The sequence below is a fragment of the Monopterus albus genome, unplaced genomic scaffold (genome assembly GCF_001952655.1).
Source record: "Monopterus albus unplaced genomic scaffold, M_albus_1.0 scaffold6.1, whole genome shotgun sequence".
NCBI classification, from domain to species: Eukaryota; Metazoa; Chordata; class Actinopteri; order Synbranchiformes; family Synbranchidae; genus Monopterus; species Monopterus albus.
This window is the reverse complement of record NW_018127886.1, coordinates 4797089-4822215: the sequence shown is the minus strand read 5'-3', so window position 1 is coordinate 4822215 and position 25127 is coordinate 4797089. Positions and strand designations below refer to the sequence as shown.

Below are 25127 nucleotides of genomic sequence, written 5' to 3'. Positions count from 1 at the left end.
GTAGTGGTGGTCGTGTGAGTGTGTGTGTGTGTTTGTGTGTGTGTGTGAGTGTGTGTGTGTGTGTGTGTGTATGTGTGTCTGTCAGTGCCAAGGCTTTGATTTGTGCCCTTCATGTTATGGCTTGGAGAAGTAATCATTAACGCCAAAGCCACTTTGGCTTTTCAAATGCTGTTTTTCTTTCTTTTTAAACGGAATAAACAAACAAGCGATAATCACCTTTCTGGTGTCGGCTCAAAATGAATCCAGAAATAGGGACATTGTTCTGCATCCACTGAAACACAAGATACCTCCCCACCTCTGATGTTTTTGTCCCTGTTGGTATGAATGACCGACTTTTTAGATCAGTCAGTGCCTCGTGTGCCTAACAATAAATGACTAAAGAAGAACCTGGCCTGAGCTCATATCCTCTCCTTGTCATTCACAGCTAACAGCACGGAGTTTCACAGAATTATGTTCTCTCCACTGTTTTAGTATTATACTCACTGTGAGCATTTATTTAACCGGTTACAGTAGCCACCATCAAACCATTTCTCTTTCATTACCCCTCATCTTTCTGCCTCCTCTCAGCACATAAATTGGAGTCTTTTCTTAATCAATTTACTGCACATAGAACATTCTTATACCAGTCTACAATCTAGTTACATCACTGAATAAAACATTAGTAGATAAAAAAAAGGTTTATCTCTGTTTTGGGTATATTTTTTCATTGGTGTAGCACACTGAGGGATTTGCATACCTGGCAATATATTTCTGGTAGAGGTTGATGTCGTCGCTGGCGGGTTTATCTGGTGGCAGGCCATTCCTAATGCAACAGCAAACACAAAAGAGACACGATTAATGGTGAGGTTGGGCTGCCTGTTGTTAATAAAAACAAACTGACACAATATTTACTTACAAGCCACTCCCAAACTTTGGACTATCAATATACATTTTCTTGTAGCATAACAGCATTTTCATGTGCCATATGAATCAGAGATAGAAGGCACACACTTTGATGCATGGTCTCCGAACCAATGAAAGGCAAAATGCAGGAGCAAAGGGACATTAATCTTTTATGGGGGTATTTTGGTGAGTGCTCATATGCAAAACTGGATAATGGAGATGTGGAAGAAAAGCTCTGAAATGGTCTTTTCTGATCATCTCTAGGGGCCTTGACTCTAATGCTGATGAGAGGTTGACTCCAATCAGTCTGGACTGTTCAAACAAAGATGTAAGACAATACCGCAGCTTCAGGTGCATATGGATCAAGCTAATTGACTTAGTACCAGTTTCAACTCTGTTGGATTCGCTTCAAAACAGGAAATCAAAAAGAATTTATCATGTTACAGAGTGTGCTGAGGACTGCTGTGTGCTTTTTTTTATCATGTGTGATATAATTCCCTTCATAATACAGTATTGGTTCTGCTTACTCTCTCTCAGCAGTGGCATTTAGCTCCATGTGAGCAGCTCCACACGGGGGATGACCTGAGGTTAATCTGGCCCAGAGGGGAGGATGTGCTGCAAGACATTCTCCCCAGCACCCCCTTCTCCATATACAAGCACCAGACTGGGTCAGTTAGCCAAGCTTGCAGCTCCACTGAGCCCCAGTCTGACAAAGGCCAAAGCCTCAGGGGACAGTGCCCAAGGGCTCTTGAACAGTGTCTTTGATAGGTCTTGACTAACTAGAGACAAGGTCAAAACCAATCAAACAGACACTGGGAGCTGTTTCCTACTAGTAGTGCACACCACTGTAGGCTAGCTCCCCAAACCCCTCATTTGCTTCCTTTAAAGTGCACTCGTCAGGCAGTGTTGAGTCGGCCCCTGTGACTCGCCGGGCGGTTAGTCATGGCTCCAAAGTAATTAAAGGGAGAGTTGTTACACCCTAGCCAAACGAAAGAAGTCAGTCACTTTGCGATGACTGTGCTAAATCAGTCTCCATGGAGTGCTACAGCGAGTAAACACTTCATGTGCCTTCGCAACTCATCATGTCGTGGACCTATTGGGCGCTATGCGCTATTTCACACTACATTCCTGTTGGCTGCTGTGGAGGTAGCAATTACCTTTGCGTTAGGCTAACTGACTCACAGTAGCAGTTAAGTGTATGTGAGCTTCACATTAGCTTCAAGGCGTTCCACTGAGAGGCTATCAGTGTGAAAGAGAGAGACCTCTGAGCTTGGAATCTTTTCAATCCACCCGTAAACTTTAAATTAGAATTTTTAATGACAGGTTATGTGATTTAATATCAGATTTGTAAGCAGTATTTATTTTTGTGGTGCAAATATCTAATGCAGGGTGTCACAATATTTTTGTCAGTAAGAACATGGGATATTTACTGTAATTTCTTGCTCCTCAAGTTCTGTATATTTTATCACCTTATTGACAACTCTGCCAAGGAGGTCATGTTTTCTGCACAGTTTGTCTGTCAATTTGTCATTCAGTTTGTGAGCTGTGTATGTCAAAATCTGCTAAACAGATTTCAATTAGATTGTGAAGTGCAGTCATGGACCAAGGAGTAACTCATTAGGCTTTGGTGTGAACAGCACCGCCAAGTTACAATTTGTAAAGCTATACATTCTCACCCAAACATACTACAACGTACAAATTAAATTTTTTTCTTTGGTTCTTTAGTCAGACATGTCTAAGTCATGTTTACTGTCAACAACAGAGAATTTCCACCATTTTGAATTTTTGGCAAAACACTTATTTCACTAGTCCATCTATACATTTGGTGCAATCTGCAACAAGTATGACAAATTCAACAGACATTAAATGAAACCCAAACTAAGCTTCAAACTGAGCTGTAAAACAACTCAAGCCATGTTTAAAATACTGCTGAACTCTTATGTAAGCATGTAGGCCTCATGTTAGCCTACAGTAGAGATCACATTTCACTGGGTGCAGAGTCTGGCAACAGTGAAATCCAGTGTTCAATGATACAGCTGTAAAGATCCTGCTAATATAATATATTAAACATTGTAGATAAACCTAAATAAAATTATTAAAGAAAATCACACAAGTACTAAAATTTCATAGCATTTGAACTTTGGTTGGCAATATAGTCACGTGATAAATCTAGTGATTTGCAAAAAGGTTTTCGGTTAGCACTACAGCCAAGAAGGTTCCGGGTTAGAGCCCCGGCCAACCCGGGGACTTTCTGTGCATTGCTTGCATGTTCTCCCTGTGCCTGCATGGGTTCTGTCCAGGTACTCTGGCTTCCTCCCATAGTCCAAAGACATGCAGCTTAGGTTGACTGTAAATTGCCCCTAGGAGTGAGTGTGGTTGTTTGTCTACGTATCAGCCCTGTGATAGACTGGCAACCTGTCTGGGGTTTTACCCCACCTCTCATCCAACATCAGCTGGGTTTGGCTCCAGCCTGCCCCGCGACCCTATTCAGGAACAAGCCATATAGATGATGGATGGATGGATGGATGGATAAAAGTTTTCACAATTATTTTTTGTACAACACTAATATTCCCAGACATGATTTAGATATTCCCAAATCAGCATGATCTATCTGGATCTATCTGTAATTGTATTTCACTGCAGATCAAAACTGTATTTTAAAAAAGTACTGTTTGTGCTTTAGGACTCTTGTGACGATGGTTGAGTAGACTTACTTCACGGAGGAGACAGTGCCCGTGGTAATGGAGTCAGTCTTGGAAAAGCTGGACTTTAGATAATCAGAGCTGTTGAAGCTTATGTGTCCTGTCTGGTCCATCGAGAGCCCTGGAGCGATGCTGGCCCCAGCTGCGCCTACAGTGGGGACACCAGAAGCTCCCGAGCTTCCTGGTGTTGTAGCGAGGACATTAGGCATCAGTGAGGGCTCGGGATTTCCTGGCATCAGCTTCTGAATTGTTCTGATATCATACTTTGAAGGGCGGCCCACTTTCCCTGTCTTAAAGGCGATGGCACCGCCCATATCGGGGCTGCCCTCACCAGGCTTGAAGAGATGCAGAAACTTGACGTTCTCCAGGTCATACTTGGAGGGACGCTTGTAAGCGTTACCATTCTGCTGCTGTAAACTCTCACCCATCTTCAGCTTCTGAATAAAGAAGTCATACTTGGAGGCTCGGGACACCATGTTCTGCATGTGTGAGGGGTTGGGTGGCTGAGACGTGCCCAGCTGAGTTCCTCCTGGCTGTTTGTGGTCTAGGCTGGAGGGGTAGATCTGTGCTTCAGCCCCTGGGAGGCACCCCGAGGTCTGCAGCATGATAGCATTTTTGTCTTGGGCCAGTTTTGAGTTGAGGTCATCTGGTTTGGGTGGGGAAGCATGCATGGGCCAAGGTAGGGTCTCACCAGCTTTTAGCTTGCGAATGTACTCTTCATACTTGGAGAAGCGAGCACGCCGTGAGGCCTCCTCACTGCTGAGGGATGAGGGGTCTGAGGTAGCGGCTTTGAGCTTCTCAAAGCTGATCTTCTTGGTCAGTTCATCCCTTACCTGCTGATCATCATAACCGAACATTCCCAAAAACTCATTCATGGTGTTAGCTGCATAGTCTCGCAGGGCAGATGCTTCTCCTACACAGAGAAGAAAGAGCAGAAGAAAACACCTTTGTAAGATGCTGTGTAATCGAACTATTACATTCAGAGTTTTCCTTGAAAAGGTGAAAATTAAATGGATTTAAAGTTTAGTAAACCTTAGAGTCCCTCACTGATGCTGTATGGCATTACTGTAACAAAGTATTTACTTGCTAAAACAGCATATAGTACATATATCAGTCTTTTTTTTTTTATTTGAGTAGTGAAAATGAACCCAACTTCCCAACTTAACCTATTGCTCAAGATGTCTTCAGAAGCCAAATGACTGATGATTGATGCTGACTCGACAAGTGTTACACTGTCGCTATACTTTGAAGCTAAGTGGATAGTCTATATCTGACAATTAATTTAGTTAATTACAAATGGATTAATCTTGCAATGTAGCTTTGAGTTACAAATGTACAAATATATTGACCCGATTAATGAAACACCTCACTGTTTTGGCTAAGGTGCTACTGCACTGTAAAAATGTAAGACTGCGAACCTACTAGAACTACATCTACCATACCTATCTGTTTCAGAACTATGAAAGTTTTATAATTGATGTGATGCCATTATCCTTGTTATTTCAGAACTGTAGTCAATTTAACAACAGGAAAAGTGGTTCTCCACTGCAAGCTACACTACCATCTCCACATGCCCGTGTACTACTGTGTCTACAAACAAGCTAAGGCAATGCTCTTCCTGTTTGCATTGCACTATAAGTCAGTTTTGCAGAATTTGCAGATGACTGTATGAAACGATGCACCGAATAAGCAAAGTTTCAGTTTATCAAATTTAATTACAGAATTACTTTTGAGGGAAATGGTTTAAATAAATACTCTAAATATACAATAAGAGTGTGACAACTTCGCATTAGGTGAAAAAAATATACAAAATATAAAATATACAAGGAAACCTTTAGAAAAAAATCTCTTTATACAGCTTCTTAGAAATGAAGTAAGACTATCAGCACTTTTATTGTAACTGTAATTTTTGTTTTTATGATGACTTATCCTAAACATCAAAAAATGACAGAATTGTAACATCTATCTGCAGAGTAGTTAAATTTATTTAATAAAATCCCCTATGGAGTAGTTTAACACAACACAGTTATTGTGTCACCTTCAAAATGAACAGAAGGAATCCTTTCCTCTTTTTACACATTTATGAACTGAAACATCACTTTCATTTTTAGAGTCCATTAAATTAGACAAGTTCCCCAAGGACATAGGCGAAATATAGTCAATGTATAGTTTAATTGCATTATGTGGAGATTAATTCTGGCCCATTAACTTTCACCCAGGTTAGTGCAAGGGGTCAGAAAGTAGGGAAGAGGCAAAAATGCTATGGGCTGAAAGCAATGGAGGGATAAAAGCTTAACGTGAACCAGAAGTGCATACATGGGGGAATAGGTACAGAAGAAGGGTGCATGAGAGTGAAATAAACAGAAGAAAAGATGGAGGACATGTGAGTTGTTTTTGCTGATCCAACTCATTTTCAAATATCTCCTGTTGTGTCCGTTTGCATGTGAGAGAGCACACCAGAACCCTCACATGCTAATAATGCACCAGACGATAATTTCACCTGGGTCATTTAAAACCTTTGGCCATCTTATTTCATTCTTGGCCGTCATCACCTGGCCACACATGACCTGGTGAGGGGTAATACCACCTACCACCCAGGTAATTAATACACAAATATTTCTGCTCTTGTCTCATATTTCTCAGTATTGCTAAATGAGTCACTGTGCCCTGCTTTTCACATCTCCTGGGGAGCATGTAAAATAATCCCCAAATTTCCATTCAGTGTGTTGGGGTTGCTCCTCTGCATGGTGGATCAGTATGAAAGAGTATCTGGTGGATCGAAAGGGCATGAAAAATTTAAGACAAATGGATCAGGTATTTGAGAAGCAATACCTGCATGTTTGCCACAAATTGTTTTATCAAAACTACCTTGTATTGAAACCACAGAGTGGCATACTGTTTAATACAGACATTTGTTACATTTTTGGATTTTACTGCTACTGTATTTACAAAGGCATTCCAGGTCAAAGTGAAGTGAGGAATGTTATTTAAAAAGCAAGGCAGAATAAACATGGATAGGGTAGGAATCATATTTTAAAATTGCAAAATAAAAAGACAAAAGTCATTCTAATGACTAATATAGAAATTGTAACAGTTGAATTTGTACTGACTGTGAGAGTTTCAGCTTTGGAGTAGGTGCTAAATTAAAGAAAACATCTACAATTTTAGTGGCAGAGTCAATTGCTAATTATTGCAGAAAGACAAGTGGTTTCTGTCATGAGCTCCAACAACCTTTTTATAAATATTCTATTTGCTTAGAGTATTATCATCACCTTCTCCGAAAAATTAACAAAGTCTCTTTATTCATCACTACAGCCATGTGACACGCTATCAATCAAAGGCAAATGACTGAACTTGAATGGATTGTGCCTGGGACCAAGAAGAACTAATATTTTTAAAATACGATGTAAATGAGTTTTCAACTCAGTCCTTCTGGCTGCCTCGTAGTGAGACCATGTGACACCAAGTAGGAAGCTACAGTATGTACAGTATGGTGCATGGTTTAAGGTGAGACTGGCTCTACCACCTGCATGAAAAAAATAACTAAATTAATACATGAATTAATAAATGTCCCTTTTCCTTTGACTTTCATCACTTTCACTCGTGGCTGACATTTGACTCTGCACTCTCTCTAGTGCAACTGGAAAGTCTACAAAGAAGTGGTTTCTAATACCGACACTTCAGGCAAACAAAATCTAACACATGACACAGACCTGCCTGGTCTATATTAGAGGCAATTAGGACACATTTTCCCTCCAAGATATGATAACAGATGGACATTATATCTCCTTTTACTGTCGGTAACCAAAAATGGCCATCAGAGTGGCACAGCTTCCCTGCTCACAAGACTGAGAGGCAGAGGTGTCGCTGATGATAAAGGTGCATGTTAGTGGCTATATATGGACTAATCAAGAGTTTAAATACCCTCTAAATGTTTTCAGTGGAGTTCGGTCAGAGATAGTTTTGAACAGTGTCATTCTTTTATATGGTACAGCAATTATTGCATTATGAGTTCACATGAGGGAATCAACTTAAGTGTGTTTTGTTTAAACGGACAGTGGTATCCTAATAAATAGCTGGTTTGAATAAATGGCATGACGTGCATTTGTTTGGATTAATTTGACAAAATTGTATGTGGCTTCAAACTTCCTTGCTGCTTGCTTAGTTAATTAACAGGCAGTGAATACAGAGGGCTTTGAAAGAGCTTGAAATGAACAACAACCTTTTACAGTGAACCCAGAACTGCAAATGGAAGTCATGGTCAAGCCTGTTTGATCCATCGCTACGAGCATCTCCGTCATTGCTTTCATAGTTTTTTTATTCATTGGCCCTTCCGTTGCCTGGCTTATGAGGGCTCTAATGTGATGTCTAAATTATCTAGGAAAAGTATTCTGGGGTTTTGCACTGATAGGAAATCCGCACGATGCCTCAATGTGAGGAGTTAAATGTTTTGAAGGTCGCAGTTTCTCTCATTGATCTTGCAATGTTTGTTAATTACATTGTCACTGATGTTGTGAGAGATAATTAAGCCACTATGTTTATATGCATAATTATGTGCACTCCGCATCAGCCTTTGAAAGACAGCGGCGAGACGGTGGAGGGGGGGGGGACAAAATGTTTTAATTGTGAGCTGAGCAGAAACATGGCAATATAGATGCCCTAGTTACAATCAACAAAGAGTTACTCTGGAAAAAAAAAACACTCTTAAAGACAAGATTTGCAACTAATGCAGTTCGCTCTCCCCGCAGTCTTCAAACACTCCAGCTTTGTTGTGAGATGTAAGGTAGTATAACAGAGGGAAAGGTGTAGGCCTGCTACACAACAGTTATACGTATTTACAGACAGGCTTTTATGGCCATGAAATATATAGAAAATGACTAATTAAAACCACAAAGCCTTTTTGCTGCAGACATGAAACCTGCTTCATTTTCTGAGAAGCCCCTGCCCCCATTTCTGTGTGGCCAGAGCTACTGTTGGTGAAAACAAAAAGAAATGAAGACCAAAAAAAGAGCATGTGTACATGACTCTGACGTAGATACCTGAACCTAGATGAAAGACCGAAAACCTGTTAAACTGAGGTGAGCAAGCACAAAACAAAACTTGCTTTTGTACCGCAACAACCGGTCTCACTTGCAAATTGTTGTTTTTTTCTCTCTAGGTGTCAGTGAAACAGACTTTATCTCTTCATATAACTGAGCTATGTTTTTTCTCCTTTTTACAGCTCAGTGTTTTAACTTCTGCTTTACAAAGGCCAATGTTTTTTATAATGCGTGTGCATCTAGTTTCAAGGGTCACAAAGTGTGCAACTGTAAAAGGTGCTTTCTTAAAAGATTGTTGGTGCTGTTAACACGCACTCTTGCTGCCTCAGAATGACTGTTGCTAGTCTCCACCAGCCTTATCTATATAATAATTGGCAAATTATTACATACTGAGGGTATGTCATGTAATAATTAAACAGGGGTTATTATGAGTCTTTTACAAGAGCACATACTGTAGTATTGAGGCACATATAGAAGTATAGAATTGTTTTCTAACAATAAATACAGTTTTCTGCAGGAAGATAAGAACATACTTAACCGTGACATGGCACTGAAATATAACTGCTCTGTTTTAGACTTTGACAACTCCATGTAACAGAGGAGCTTAAGGCAGTGGCTAAGTTTAGTGAGCTTAAGGAAAAATCATATACTCAGTATGTAATCCTGGGTGTAATATGAAGCTTAGCCCAGCCCTGCCATGTGCTCTTGACCCACAGCTGATGTGAAACGGCCTCCTTCAGCCTACGCCATGTATGAATTCCTTCATATAGTTAACCACACACTGATAAGTTTCTGTTTTCCCCCTAGCCTGCCAGCTAAATCTGTCTTTAGGGCAATAATGTCACTGGCTATTCATAATGTAACTCTAGAGCATCTCTTTCCAGTAATGGGCACACTTAATCTTATGTGGATGTGGCAATGTCACCTGCACTTTATCTAAGCCTTTGCCCCTTAATACTATAGAGTGGAATGTTTTGAGGGGCAAAGGTAGAGTTGGTTTAAGGGTCAAGTGTAAATCAGAGTATGGCAGGAACATCACAGGGAGAGAGAGTCAATGTGTACCTGGAGAGGAGAGAGGCGCTTGGCGACTCTGGGCCTCACTTGGCGCCATGTAGGTATCATCTTTTGAAGGCCTGTCTTCGGGTTCTTTGTCGTCATGGTAACTGCCATCCTGAGACCCTGCCATGGGCTCAGCCTCCTCTGCATTGTCTTCCTCATCGCTGCAGCCTTTGGGCTGTACCATGTACACGCCTTCAGGAGGGCCACCCTCGTCATTGTTAACTTTGTGTTCATGTTCTTGTTCATCCTCAGGAGCTAGCGGCTCATCGCCGTACTCGCCGTTGACCCACTTCTCGATGGCCTCGCGTCTCCTCTGGTCCTCTTCTAGGCTCTGACTTAGACTCAGGCTCTCGGGAAAGTTGGTCTCATTGTCATCGTAGTGGGAACTACCACGTTCACTGTTTTCTGCTACACTCTGGTCTCCCTCTGCATTCTGGGAGCTGCTGTCGAACACCACCTGGCGGCTCAGCTTGGCACAGATAGCATTGAGTTTTAGGCCACCTTTCCTTTTGGCGGCCATCTTGGATTTTCCTGAGGTCGTTTCAGTGCATAAACTCCTTTCAGCTGGTGGAAACAAGAGCAAAAAAAAAAAAAAAGAGAGGTATTAATTACAATGTATTTCATTAGTTTTAGTTGTGCAGCTTTCAACCAGCTTTTCCATGTCGGTAACTTGTACCAATTTTAAGCATCAGAATGGAAAAAAAAAACGACAGCGAACAACAGTGACTGCTGCTATTAATAACATCCAAAAGCACTTAACAACAGCACAAGAGTAGAAGGACACACAGAGATACTGTACATATCTTTCTAAGTCACACTTCTTCGGCCAGCTCAGAGTATGACACAGTGATGGAAAAAAAAAGGAGAAAAAAGCACAGCCGGCTGAAACCACAGGCAGATAGGTATCAGACCCCCTACGGTATTACAAGCAGCAAATACATGACTACATAATCCTTCACATGACAGCGCTATAGAGACACTGTGAAATGTTATCTTCACTCTCACCTCGAGAGCCTGTGGTCCTACCACTGAGTGGGGGGCTGGATAGCATTAAAGCTGTCAGGATGTGGAGTGAAAATGCTGAGCACTTTTGGGCTTTTTGGAGCCGTGTTCTCATGTCGGCTATTCAGTGGAATTACACTCAGTAACTGTTTCCTTAGAGGCTGCTGGTTTTGCTTTATTAAAAGGAAAATAATGCATCATGCATGTAAGCTCTTTCTACACTTTATCTTTTACTGTTGATTGAGCCAATGGAGCGACATGGATACAACAGGCAAAAACTGTTGTAGTTCCTGTTTTACATATCTTTACTCAACATGGCATACTGTAGTCTCAACCTTTTCCCCCCCTGGTGTGGCCTCCCTGAACAATAGAGCATGATAGAGTGTGCTTTGGGGCAGGAATGGGTGGCATTATTTCAACCCAAGTGGGGCTATCTTTATAACATGTCCTCTGATGAGGCAGGAACAGCTGCCTGTGGCATTCCATATCCAGAGCTGCCTTTTTAGGGCAGAAACTGCACTCTGTTACCTTTCACTTTATTTCCAGAGCCACCAAAGTTCACCTTCCAAGAGCGTTTTCCAGACTCAAAATCAAGGCCAGATCTCTATCAAGTTGTAAATAACTTTTAAAGAAGGAAAGAGGTGGTGACTGTGAGTAACACAGTATTTATGATATTAAAAAAAAAGCAGTGTCGAATCACCAGGGTTCAGACAAGCATGATAACTTGGATTCAGTTTCTTATTCAGTAGTATGTAAAGCTTTCTCAGTTGTGACTCTGTGAAAACAGTTGAATATCATGCCACAGCAGAGATATTTCTTCTTGTGTGAGGTTGTATTGAATCTTAACTCAGCCACACTGTGGTTAATACTTTATGCTAAGCTACAGACAGACCATTTCAGCTGAGAAAAATGTGCGATATCAGAGGTAACAAAGTTCTACCTTAAAGACTCAATTCACTTTCTATAACAATGCGAGCCTCTTCATTTTCCCTCTCAGCCATAAAGCCAAGCACAATCATGTGTGAGCCATTGCCAGCATTATGTAAATCACATCGGTGCGGCATAAAATCCTGTTTTCATTTTCTTTTGCAAAGCTGTGGAATCATTAGAGGATATATAATTTGAAGGAGTTTACAGATCACCCTGACGCCAGGCAATGCAACCCCTGCTCCCCACACATGCTTTCTCAGTTACTGTATTTACATTGTGGTCTTCCTCTTTGAAACAATGACTGCAGGAATTATGTAGTTTTAAAGTGGCCAGATGTCAGTGGCACATTACTCCACAATTTAGTGTTAGACAATTGTAGGCAGGGGTGAACGGGTCACCTTTTAGAAGACGCTATTTAAAAAAGAAAAAGACATGGAAAAACTATTAGGAAGTGGAAGACATAAATTTTCAAGTTTTTTTTTTCTTTTTCAGAAATACTCTCCAAAGGAAGATTGAGGTCATTTGGGTGTTGCAGTGGAGGTCATTTTTTCTGTTTACTGCGTTCAGTATGTCATGCTTTAACTACTGATTTCCTTAGCATTGCAATCTTAAGCTCCTTGTAGGAAATGACCCCTACACAGTTGTTTCTTTCCATTAGTGCCTATTTATGTTTGATTTTCTGTTAACAATAAGGAGCGAGAATAGAGGACCAAGTGGTACTGGCTGAGTATCTAACTCAATTATCAGACATCTAAAACACATATTCAGTGTTTTCTTTTTAAAGGTATGGCGTGCTTTAAAACAAATTTAATATTGTGAGCTTCCCCTGAGGAGGAACATGCTACAGTTCGATGGTTTATGGAAGCTGTCTAAACTATTATTTATGGTGAGGGTTTCTGTGCACAGCCTCTTTTTGCCACTGCTTACAATAGGGATTGCTATAGTAACAAAATGTTGTTTACCTCAAATCGTTTGTGTGCATGATAGCATACAACAAGATAAAATCTGTGGGGACCTACATGAAAGAACAACTTTTCCCTCTGGGACCAGCTCCCCCACCTCTCAGAGAGTCCAGTAAGCACTCTGCCTTATTAACGAATATCAGAAAGAAAAACAACACTGTCACATGCATTGGACATTATTTACACTCTGTTTTAGCCGGGTGTGCTAATTGTCAAGGAGGAGACACCTCAGTAAGCACTGGGAGTTTGAAAAAAATACACGGGTTTGAATTTGAACACAACAGCTGAAACTAATTTTTCCAACTGCTTATGTTAACGGTGACACTATTTTTACTGGAAACAGTGCAGGGCCACAAAGGAGCGCCATATACTGTCTGTATATGGCCAAAACCAGAGGAAAAAGTCAAGAAACTATTTTGAATACACGTGGACTAGGTCAGGTTCTTTTTCATCTTCAGTCAAAAATGAGTGCATCAAAGCTCTTTTGGGCCCTGTTTCTCGTCAGCGTTGGATGACACCGCTTGTGTTAAAGTCTAGTCCTCCGCACTGACAAACTTACTCTTCCACAGCTCTAAGCCCCACAGGTCTTGTTGGTTTTTGATGCAGAGACTCTGTTTGTGTGCCAGAATGATATCATGCCCAATCAAGTGGTGTTTCAAATCCTAATAACGCTGTTGGAAGTGCATTATTCGAGCGAGCGTGCACAGACTGTAATCAAGGCAGCCACAAGTAAAGGATGTGGGAGTTAACTGTGAGGTCTCGGCTTTACCTCTCTGTGGCACACAAGACGAGGCAGCTTATGTCTAGAACATTTTTGTGATCATCTTATGGAAGATGTAAAGTCACATATACAACATATAGAAAACTGAATAACTTGACTTTATTGTTCATTCAAATTGCAGCGCCGCACCATAAACACACCGACTCCCTGCAGTGTTGTCAGTTTGCATGAAGTGCACACACAGGAGGGTCTGTCTATAAAAGGTAGAGGTAGATATTACTTGTTTAAACTGAAGCTTATCTCATGTCTGTTCAGCTCAGGATTATTTTACAATATGTAACAGAGAGTTGCTCTAGCTATTTTAAAAAGCCCTGATATAACTTTATGAACCTTTGGCAGATTAATCGACAAGGCTGCAGCTCCCTGTGTGTAGCTCAGTGAACCTTTTGTGTCTCTGGCTCTCAAGGGACATGTATGCGTGAGCGAGTAGGAGTGCGTGTGTGTTTCAGGGAGATCACTGAGGCAAACATACACAGACACACTTGAAAATTACCATGTTTTTATTTCTGTGAAATTACAGTTTGTAAGAAAAGAATGTTTTCTTCTTCTCTACCCCCGCGTAGTAGAGTGGTGGCGGCAGCCGCAAAGAAGTCAAGCAGAACGTCACTGATCGACAACTACGCCACGACACCCAGACCCCGGCATCTGGCCCCTCTCTCATTTTTATTACACAAGAATAACAATAAGCAGGTCGCCGACCCCGCTGTGAGATTTTGCTACAGTTTTCCAACAGTCGGTGCAGCCGATGCTGAAAAATTTCCATTTTTCCACATGCATATTTAATTGAGTTTTGTCCCAGTGGTGCGGAAATGATTTGTTTTTTGCTCTCTGTTCACTTGACTCCTCTTCGGAGTCGCTAACCCTGATTAAGACGTTCCCGTTAATTTCCCAGCGCACACCTTTTTTTTGTGCATTAATGGTTCTGATCGTCTAATTAAAACTTCTCAGCTCGGCTGCTGATCACCGCTCGTTGTGCCTCTGACCTGAAGTTTTAATTGCTGCATCAGAAGCGATAATAATAATTTTGAGGTTCTGATGATTAAAAACAATGCCATTGCCAACTAGCTGATAGATGGGGGTTTGGGGTGAGCACATGTAAGGAGAAATTCATGTAGAGAAGGCATTTAGAAAGGAGGCTGTTAAGGTGGATATATAGTACCAAGGAGCAAGAAGGGTGGAGGGAGACTATTATAACTGAAGAGAAGGGGGTGGCAGGACATACAGAAACCTTCAAGCCCTCCTGCCCCTTAAAGTCTCAACAAAACAGGTGTGGCTTGGACCTCAAATCTATATCTGTCACTGACTTCAGAGCTCTACTCACTTGGCAGGTTTGCCAGGTTAGGAAGAGAGAAAAAGAGAAAGGCAGCACAAGAGAAAGAATGATATAGGCAAATAACAGACGACAACACACCAGTACCCTCTGCTTATTTTCATAAAAAGATAATAACACAGTAGGTGCAGTACAAAGGGCACACTGTTCGTAAAGTGACTGGAACAGAAAAACCTACAGCGAATGCTGCCTCAGTCATAAAACACAATAATGATGAGATATACATGATACATAGATTATGTCAAAACAGAAAAAGTGAGTTGCTTGTGATCTTTAAAACAGTACTTTGACACTGTATGAACAGGAAATGATTTAGCCATGTAGAGAGACTGTGCGAACCGCCACCAGCACCAATCTGTCACATTTTGTTCTTTTTTTAACTACTGGATTTCTAATGGATTTTTTAGTTTCCACTACAGGATCAATGTTTTTCTGCGAATCATACTGTACATGCATTCATGCGGGCACACACGTACAGTACACAGACACATGGACATGGCTGTGGTAGCTCTTCTCCCCTGCCCCCCAACCCTCCCTCTGTCCCTCTCTCTCACAAATCTATTTTATTATTAATCAGTTGGTTGCACATCTGCCTGCTTGTTGTTTTTTTTTTCTATCAATAAAGCACTTATTGCTTTTAGTTCAGGATGTGACCTTGCACATTGCGTGCCATCTTTCTAGAGGTGCTGACCTTGAAGGACCCATTTGGACCATTTCACTTCAACTTCATCCAGGGGCTGTTATCAAACACAAGCCCTCAGCCAAGTGCCATGCTCCTGTCACAATGCCGCAAAACACAAACAAGATGCTACAGGACAAAGCAGACACAAACGGCCCCCGGTAACACACACTGACTGCACAAGACAATGGATGAAGAAAACAATGTATATTTCAAGTGCAGAGGGAAGAGGAAAGACGTTGAACTTGAGGGCAATCAGGCAGGAAAGTTGAAATCTAAGGACAAATACGCCCTCCAGCTTCATCACAAACAGAGTAATTATGGTATTTTCCACCACAGAGGACAAGCAGGCTAAAATGGTCTAAGGGAGAGAAAAAAAAAAACTATCTGACATGAGTGACAAGAACCATTCTGACAGCCACGTGCCAAAACAGCCAACTTTTACTTCCGCTGCTGCTTAGGGTAATTCATGGGACCACACTGCTAACTTGTTAAAATTGTACATCAAATCTGGACTCACAGCTGGCACCACATGAAGACTTAATTTGTTGCAGGAGGCAAAAACTTTGCTTTAAAAAAATACAGTGCCATGCATACACAGACTGAAATGAGAAAAATGTATTCTTGTGGCTTTGTTGTGAAGCTCAGGTCCCACGTTCAGTTTTAAAACACCAGGAGTGGAATTTGATAAGCCAGCCACCATGGTAAATGAGCAGACGACCCCTGTGTTCCTCCCTCATGGTTTCCAGGCTTGGAGCAGTAGCAAAGCAGTGTGGGTAGTACAGCAGAGAAGGGGCTCAGCGGTGCACCTCTCAAGGGTCCTTGAGCTAATATCTGAACAGATTAACTGCTTCAGTTGTAGTTTGGTCACGGGGATCTCTCTTCGCCTTTGTGGCTTGTTGGGAGGGGAAAAGGGAGATGTGTGTGTGTGCGTGTGTGTGTGTGTGTAGTGCTCATAGTATGACTGTTAGTTACACATTTTTGTCTGTAGCAAAGTGAGCGGCCTGCTCGCCTAAGGGGTCAGGAGCCCCAAGACTGGTGTGCGTCACTCCATGTCATTATCTTTGGGGCCATATTTAATTTACCAGAATCTGGAGCTATACTGCTGAGTAAGTTATCCTCATCCTCTTACCTTCACCTACCGCCTCTCTCTCTCTCTCCACAGGACACACACACACAGTGTCAATCCTCCAGGGTAAACTCAGCACACACCGCTCCATTAGTTATCAATTAAGTCTGGAAATCTCTACCTGGCTTACACACACAGAAGAAGCCGGTGCACATATGTAGCACCCCTCTCAACAGGAAGTTGAGGAACACACGTCTTATTTGACTGCAAGTGGGGGTGAAAGAATGAATTTGTGTGTCCGTGCGGGTGGCACTTTAGTCCATGAGGTTAACCTTGATATGAGGCCCTGTCAGGCCAGATAATGTCAATCAATGACAAGCCCTCACAGATAACCCCTAATGTGAAGCCTAAAAAGCAAAGCCGTTTAGATCTTTAGACATGCCTCCTTTCACCAGCATATGAATTGCATTACAAGAAAATGAGCTGTGGCATTTCCTTAATAAGACTCTTAAGACATTTTGACAGCATATAAGACACTCTGCCGTTAAAAAAATTAAATAAAGCCCCCGCTGACAAAGCCTCCTCACACAAGGCACTGTTCTGATGGACAGATCCAAGTCCCTGTTAAGTGGAGGAAAGGAAAGACCTTTTTCTTCTTTTTTTCCTCAAGCTTCCAGGGACTTTTTAATTGATTTCCAAGGTTACGTTTCAAATTTGTTTTTCAGATACAGGGGCCTTGTGAATGAGAGTGCAAGTCAGTGTTTTTCAAGAAATTTCCTTAAATTTGGCCTAGTTTGGAAAGTGTTCATCAGATCTCATTTCTCCTGCCTTGGTTCCTTTTCTCCTCTCCCTCTCCTTGAAAAGGAGGTGACACTAACCTAAAAAAAGCACGCATTTCCAGACAGGATGTCTGTGTAGAAAACATCGATCCCTGACTACCATTAAAACATTTGGTCTGCCTGACAGACTTTTCCTCTTTTGGACTTTATACATGGTAGAATGAATCACAGGTGCCTGTTAAAATGTCATCGCGGGCAAGTTGTCTACCTGTCCAGATGTGACCCACAGCTCACGAAGAATCTGAGGCTTTTTCAAACACGGTTTATCACCTTCTATACGTTCTATTGATAGTATTCTTCTTATGAAGCACATTTAAATTTTGATCTACACACTTTTTGTAGGTCTAAGAAAGGAAGTGACAAGAATGAGCCCTGCTCATGGAATTTTCTTTTTGTTTTTGGGGTCCAGTGGCTATGACCCCCCTGCCAGAACTTTACTTTGTTATCTCTTACTTTTCTGATAAGCTGAATGGAAGTGCCAACAGATCTAGAATGATATATTACATTTTAAAGAGTGTGGCTATGCACTGTAAACACATATGTTAAGTAGTTGAAACCAGTATTAAGTGTTTGTGTTAGTGCACTTGTGTGTTGCACACCTGCTTGCAGGGCATTGTGCTCTCTCTGTTCTCCTTCTGCTCTCTCTGTCTAGTAGCTGCAGGTCACATCATTGGCTATGAGACACGCAGCCAAATGCGCACACTGCCATTTCTACACACTCAGGAAAAACTCATCCACAGTGTGGATAAAAGCACACCACTGTGTGAGCGGCAGCAATAAAACTGTGCATTACGAAAAGCTCACTGTGAACTGGAGGCAGAGCTAAACGTGGCAGTTTTTGCCTTAAACAGGAACATTCTTGTTTCTGAGAGTTGAGTAGAAGGAGGAATGTGCTGTGACTAAATATGAAGGTGTGATAAAACAACACTCACAATAAGAGAAGAAAAAAAAGAGAAAGAAAAATGACTGAAGCGATGAAACAGGCAAAGCTGCTTTACAGGAAAACACGAATGCCGTCTATTTTGGGTCTGAGTATACAAAAGGAAGTGCTGCTCAGTTGACTCAAACAAATAAATTTGCTTTTGATAAAACCACAGCAACTACTTTTGCATTCTACACCAAACCCACTTTGTTTCCTGCATCTTTAGCTTCGTGACTTGCCACATTTGTGAGAAACCACTCTCCAAATTGTCAAGCACAAACAAGTTTCGAACGGTGCAGTGTTGACAGCTTAAAATGTAATTTAATTTGAAAAGTGACAGGTTAGAGGAAAGCCTCAGAAGTGAACACAGTGCACTTGCCTATTTGCGCTGCATCCAGCTGCCCGTTTTACATTTCTGCAACATTAATATTCTTCTTATTATTATTTTAAAGTGAAAACGGATACTCTGTTGAAGTGCAAATCTGATGAATTACAGGAGCAGATTGCTGTTATTAATTATTAAAACCTATTTTATAAATATTCAGGTCTGTCATGCATCTAATAATGAACGCTTTAGAGGAGGTTACTTCCCGTGCGCATCCTAATGTGTCAGAAATATCACTTTTAATCACGCTCGTGTCAGCGAGTGCTGGGTCTCATCCTGCCAAAAAAAAAATCTACCAAATCAAGGAAACTCAGCTGGCCTACTACGGCGCTCATCACAGCTCTTCCGTTCCTGCTGTGTAGCATGATCCAGGTTCTTCTCCTGCCCCATGTTAAGAGGTGGCGAACACATCTCAGCTCCCTGCTGCATGCTTACTGTGGTAATTTGAATGGAGAATAATGCATCGGCAGCACTCTACCTTCTGGACACACCTAGTCCCAGTGCTACTGCTGCCATATGCTGTGTTGATACATATTCATAACACTTTCCTGAGTGTTGAGTGTTGGTGTGCAATGAGGCTTAAATGAGTGTCTCACAACTTCAAATGGGAAGAAAAGAAAAAGCCAGGCACAAAGAAAGTTTGACTGCTCTTCCCCTTTTTCCACTTTCCTCTTTTCTTCCTCCCTCTTGTGAAGAGAGGACAAGTTCTTGTGCTGATAGGTGATCCCAGGGCTTTTGTGAGGATGAGCGAGGGACTGTGGAGTTTCAGGATCATCTTCAAGAAGCTGCAAGAGGCGGCGACTGTCAAGACGGTTGGATAAACTGTGGTGTCAGGTGGTCTCACTTGGTAGGGCAGAGAGTCACTGCGGCGCTGCACCACGACCTCCGTATACCTCAGCAGTAAATACATATGCTGCACAGAGCATACACACAACAAGATAGAAACACACACACACAACGTGGAGCCCTCTAAGATTAACGCTGTCAGAGCCACAATGATACCCCTTCATTATCTGCGCACGGGGGCCCTCCTTCATGCGCTTGCTTGCCTCACTGTCCTCTCTGCTGCTTCTCTATGGAGGTAGTAATTACTAAAGCTAACATTTCTTGCTCTCTGTGCCTCCATCTACCCTCCACTTCCCCATTATTTCTTTCTCTTTTTGCACTGTTCTCAAGTGCCTTGCCAGCCTTTTGCCAACTGGTGACACACAACTGAAGGTACTCCAGCGTGATGGGCCGGCGCTGTATTATGTACAGTATATACGATAAAATCTAGGGACGGATACCCAAGACTGTGACCAGTCAACAGGGTCCAACACTCATTGTGATACAACAGAGAAATGTTTGATGTACCACTGCAATTTATTGGTTCAACAGGCTATGATCAGAGTCATGCTCCCTCTTGCATAGCATGTTTCATTACCAACAATGCTCTTACTCTTTGGCTTTCTTCTCCCTCTCCCACTAGAACCATGGCTTTATCAAAGGTGATAGCTTGCTCAGGCGCATTTTCTGAAACGTCTTCTTCAGCCAGCCATTTCCCAAGGCACTCTTGGGTAAATGTCACTCATAAAAACCTGGGAAGATTTGATGGTGAGATCAAAAGAAAGGAAGGACATCAGAAGACCAGGGTGATATGGGAAAAGGAGAAATGATACCCTCCTCCCCCATCCAACACCACCAAGTGCTGAGTGTAATTCCTCTGAGCACAGCCTGTGTTTTCACATACAAATACAACAAAACACCGGGTGCTGCCATGAGACGTCAAATAGGTGATTTTGACTTCAGAGGATCTTCAGATGCTTGAGGAGGTGTCAGTGTTGGGCCAGTGGGGCTGAACAGAGAGAACAGAAGGCACCTGCAGGCTGTTCCCAACCAGTACGGGAACCACGCCAATAAGACCGTCTCCTCCCAAATTGCCAATCCGCACCAGCTCAGTCAAGACATCCACCATAATGTAATATCCCACCTGAGCTTTTTTATCTGCTGAAAATGAAATGTTCAAAACTTTACTAGCTGCTGTATGTCTGCTAATTAAGCCACTGCAATCACAAAGCTAAAAAAACAAAAATTCCACAGGTACTGTAGAGGCCATAAAGGCAAAACCAAACCACACACAAACACACTTCTAAGGATACAGAGGGTTTCAACAGGTGCCTTGAAAGTAGGATTTTTATGTCCTTTGCTTTACAGAAATATTTTCATCAGCAAATAAAGGACTTGCCTCATTCTTTGGAGACCTGAGCTGTGTTGTGACACGCCAAGAGGGATGTCTGCATTTTCTCCTGTGTTGTTCTTGCTCATTCTTGAAGCATTAAGGCTCACTCTAAATAGCCTCAAGGAAATTGAACTGGCTCATATTCAAATGCACATCTCTACTAAAATCTACTCCACGAGTGTTTCAAGGAGATCAGTGCAGGAACATGGTGAGATAGTAGTGAGAGGAGATTCTGTCATGTATAAATCAGCTGAGTGGAGGAAAAGAGACAGAGAGGAAGAGTGAGAGAGAGAAAGGCTGAGGTAAAAGACAAACAAGTGTTGGCTCTGCTATATGAGTTTAGTTAGCTACAGAGTTAGTGCATGAGTTATGGCTAGCGAAGGGCTGAGGGACGCTGTATTTATGAGGGGACTGAGTGAGTGTTAAATCCCTGGTAAGAAATAAAGTCGTCCCTGAGCGAACAGGGGAAACATTTCACTCAGTCTAAGAGGTGCCTTGAAAAAAATGAAAGCCATCTCTCTTCCAGGGAAAGTACTATTCTGTGTTCCCTAAAATCACTTTATTCCTTAAAAATGCTATAGATCACATCCAAGTGGACTGAACCTCATTTTTGAATAGTGAGGAGGATTCTCCGTGTGTGTAATTTCCAGTAGGTTCGTGAGCCAAGAGAAGGAAAATAATCTGATACGTCTAAAATTGCATGTGGATTTTCTGAGGGACCTTTGACTAGGAGGGAGTACCAAAACACACAGTGCACTTGTTTCAGTGCAAGGGTTCATTCAAGAAAAACTTTCCACGTTGGTTTTTGATGTTTCTTTTCCAATTTAAATATTTCAATTTAGCTATATACTGTAATCTAAACATATCTATCACACCATCCATATAACTAAATGCACTTACATTTTTCATGAATCTTTTTTTTTTGTCCTTACAAACAACTTACACTGTTGAGCAGAGTCAAAGTTAAAAAGCCAGAAACAACAAAGGAAGGCACATGGGCAGTAGAAAAGGAAAAGCTTCACATTGCACTTTGTGCGCATCCAACTCAGACCTCACTCCAAACCCCTGCAGTAGTAATAACAATTATTACTTAAAAAGGCTATATTTTTGCATTAACTTAAAAGGCTATATCTTTTTCTTCCCCTCCAGCCTGTGCGGCCTCACTTACCCTAAGTATCTTCATAAATCACCAGTTACTGTTAACATGTACTCCACAATTCAGTCATCAATCTCCTACCAGGTCAGAGTGAAAACAGAGGGGGAAATGTCTGCTTAGTAAAATGTCTCTCTTGTGAATGCTGCTACCACCACCCACTGCTCAAACACACACACACACACACACACACACACACACACACAGGCACATAACGCAGCAGCAAACTCATACACCAGTTAAATAACAAACACACACGCCCAGCACGCAGCAACCAGAGCGGTCCTATGGGACACGGGAACCGTTGCCAGATTGCCACGGAAACACAAGCCAAATTCAATTCTGACTTCACCTTTCACTCAGGAAGTTGGTTCCATTTGTTATAAAAACAAATAAACAGTCAGCGTGAAGTTAGAGCAGGCCAACTTCTGCCCCATCTTTCTTTTGTTTTTCTCTGCTGTGTTTGGGCCTCGACATGAAATATCAGGTCCAGGCTGTTGTAGTAGACACCCACAGGTAAATCTGTGTTTATGTTCAAAGACACAGCATTTATTTAACCAAAAGGAGAAAACCTTCTCAGAACTGTGTCTCCACAAAGGAGACAAGGACTCTTTAGCCTTTCTTCAACAGACAACGCTTGTATCACCAGAGTGGAAAATCCCTGCGATGACAAACCTCTCCATCACAACATCTGTAGCTAAACAATCAAATCAATCTCGTCCAACGCTGCAAATGAACTCATGTCAGTTTTGAAAACATGCACATGACATTAGAGTGGAAGGATTTAGATGCTTTTTAGCCTTAGAATAGTCCACTTAGATCTTTTATCCTCTTTAAAATCAAATTAACTGTATTCATGTAGCTTTTAATCACTATAACAACCTAAAAACTGCTTTATAACAAATTAAAAGTATTTGCTATAAAGTTGCACAGTGTGTAATAAGTGATGGGTAAAGTATTCACATCATTCACTAAAGTAAAAGTAGTGTCATCACATTGTAACAATAATCAAATATAAGACAAAGTCCTGCATAATTTAAAAAAAAATCTGAAGCCACACACTTATTTATAGTTGGATTATTACACTACACTACTAAACTAACATGCAACATTTTCCTAATTATATAGTGTTGAGTAGTTTAAAGCGATTCATGGTAATTTGTGAAATACTATTAAGTAACTAGTAACTAAAGTGTAGTAAAAACTGTTTCCCTCTGAAATGTAGCTGATTAAAATGTATAGTAGAAGCACCTAGAAATTGTATACTAGTGTTTGAAAGAAGTGTACTTTCCACTGCTGAATGTCATAAATGCTACTGTAAAATCTAAAAAGTGGAACTGTGAAGTGCTCTAAGGCACAGCACCAAACGTCATCAGCAACTTTTGAGGAAGCCACAAACCATAACTCAAACTAATAAAACACACCACCACTCATTTCAAGTGTACTACAGATAAAAATGTTCTTTTGTAATTAAAACCTATAACACGTTAAGAAAAACATTACACCTGCTCTTTCCTCAGTCACACACACACTTTGACACCACCCACCACATCACTACACATGTGTGCCTGAGTCATGCCAACTGCAACTAGTAGCCGGCCCGCTCACCTCGAGGTAGCACTCGTCAGTGTGTGTGCGTGGGGTTGGGGATGTGGGTGTGCGAGTGCGAGTGCAAGTGTGTGTGTGTGTGTGTGTGAGACTTACCTGGCAGCAGACCGCCCTCTGCGCTCTGTCTCACCTCTCCCTCCTGCCCTGGAAGAATTCTCTCCACAAAGCAAGGCATTTTCCCCTGAACTGCTCTCCGTCAGGGCTCTGCTCTCTCTCTTTCTCTCTCTTCCCCTCTCCCTCTGTCACCCCCTCCCTCCCTCTCTCTTTCTCACTCCTTTCCTCTTTCCCACTCTGTCCTCCTCTCTCACTGTCTCTCTCCTCCTTCTTTACCCTCCCCCTCTCTCCATTCCTTCCCCCCTCCCTCTCTGAGCACAGATGTCGAGACTGTGTAAGTTTACCCACTTTACCAGTAGGGGTCCTTCATCGCTCTTCTCCACCCCACAGCCACATGGGGGAACAAAACACACACACAGGCCCCAGGAAGAGAGAGCCACTTAACGGGCGCCCTCCTGTCACTGCTACAATGAGAGCCCTGTGCCGAGCAGCACGGCTGTATGAGCTGTGTGCAGTTGTTTGTGTGTCTGTACGCGTGTGTATGTGTGAAAGAGAGAGAGGGACAGGTGGAAAATAGGTGGCCCTCGGCCCTTTCCAGCCTTGTTCAGCCCTCTTCGGCCAGGGCTCGGTCCTGGCTCCTGAAGTATAGTACAATCGTGCCTCCCACACACACACAGACACACACTCACAGGCCTATGAACACACAGATTGACTTACAGTGAGTCCCTCAGTGCCAGCAGCCGGAGAGAGGGAGAGAGAGATTGTGGGCATATACAAGCACACACACTTTCACTCGAACACAACACAAATACCCACACAGAACAACTGCTACTGTTTGCTACTGCTGCTGTTGACAGTGATAACATGGTTTGTGCCCTATGTGTGTGTTTCAGTGTGCATTTGCATGCACACACAAACACAGACATTCACAAACGCACAGCGGATGTCTGTTGGCTCTCATATTTCAGGTCTCTGTTCAATTTTTTTTATTTAAAAAAAAAAGAAAAGAGTCTTCATTGACAGTGGCATGTTAGATTTGAAGTCTCTAAGCTAGTATAAAGTGGGGAATTTCTAGTTTCTCTCCGACTTCTGGGGCATTTTTCACATTGCACTATCAATACTGGAGAGTCAGATCACTGTTTGCCTTTGAATAAGGGCTGATTCCCCTGGGTAGAAGACAGAAAGATCTAACTATCAGGGTCTAAATAAGCTTGTAATTATCTTCTGTGTGCAACATCATGTTGTGAATCAAAGTGGAAAAGGGTTTTAAATAGATCGAGGAAGAATCTACTTTTAAACTGTTGTATAAAAGTAGACAGAACAACGTGATGGCTCCATGCAAACAGAGTTTACACACTTGCACACAATAAACACTTTGCAAAATTGTGTATTAATCAACAAAATATTTTGAGGAATAAGAAAGAGAAATTATTAACACAACATGGAACGTGATCCCACAATTTTATCAGATACTGCATAACTTTTATTACAGTTTTATATTACAAGGAAGCAC

At 41.9% G+C, this 25127-nt stretch overlaps 1 protein-coding gene across 1 annotated transcript in view; it reads right to left on the bottom strand.

Moving 5' to 3' along the window:
• The window catches only part of casz1 (castor zinc finger 1), a 78129-nt gene that overhangs the window by 26908 nt on the left and 26094 nt on the right, over window positions 1-25127 (bottom strand). The window contains 3 exon segments of the mRNA XM_020615554.1: window positions 737-802; window positions 3597-4497; window positions 9686-10246. Of these exon segments, the coding sequence (XP_020471210.1) occupies window positions 737-802; window positions 3597-4497; window positions 9686-10246 (1528 nt within the window).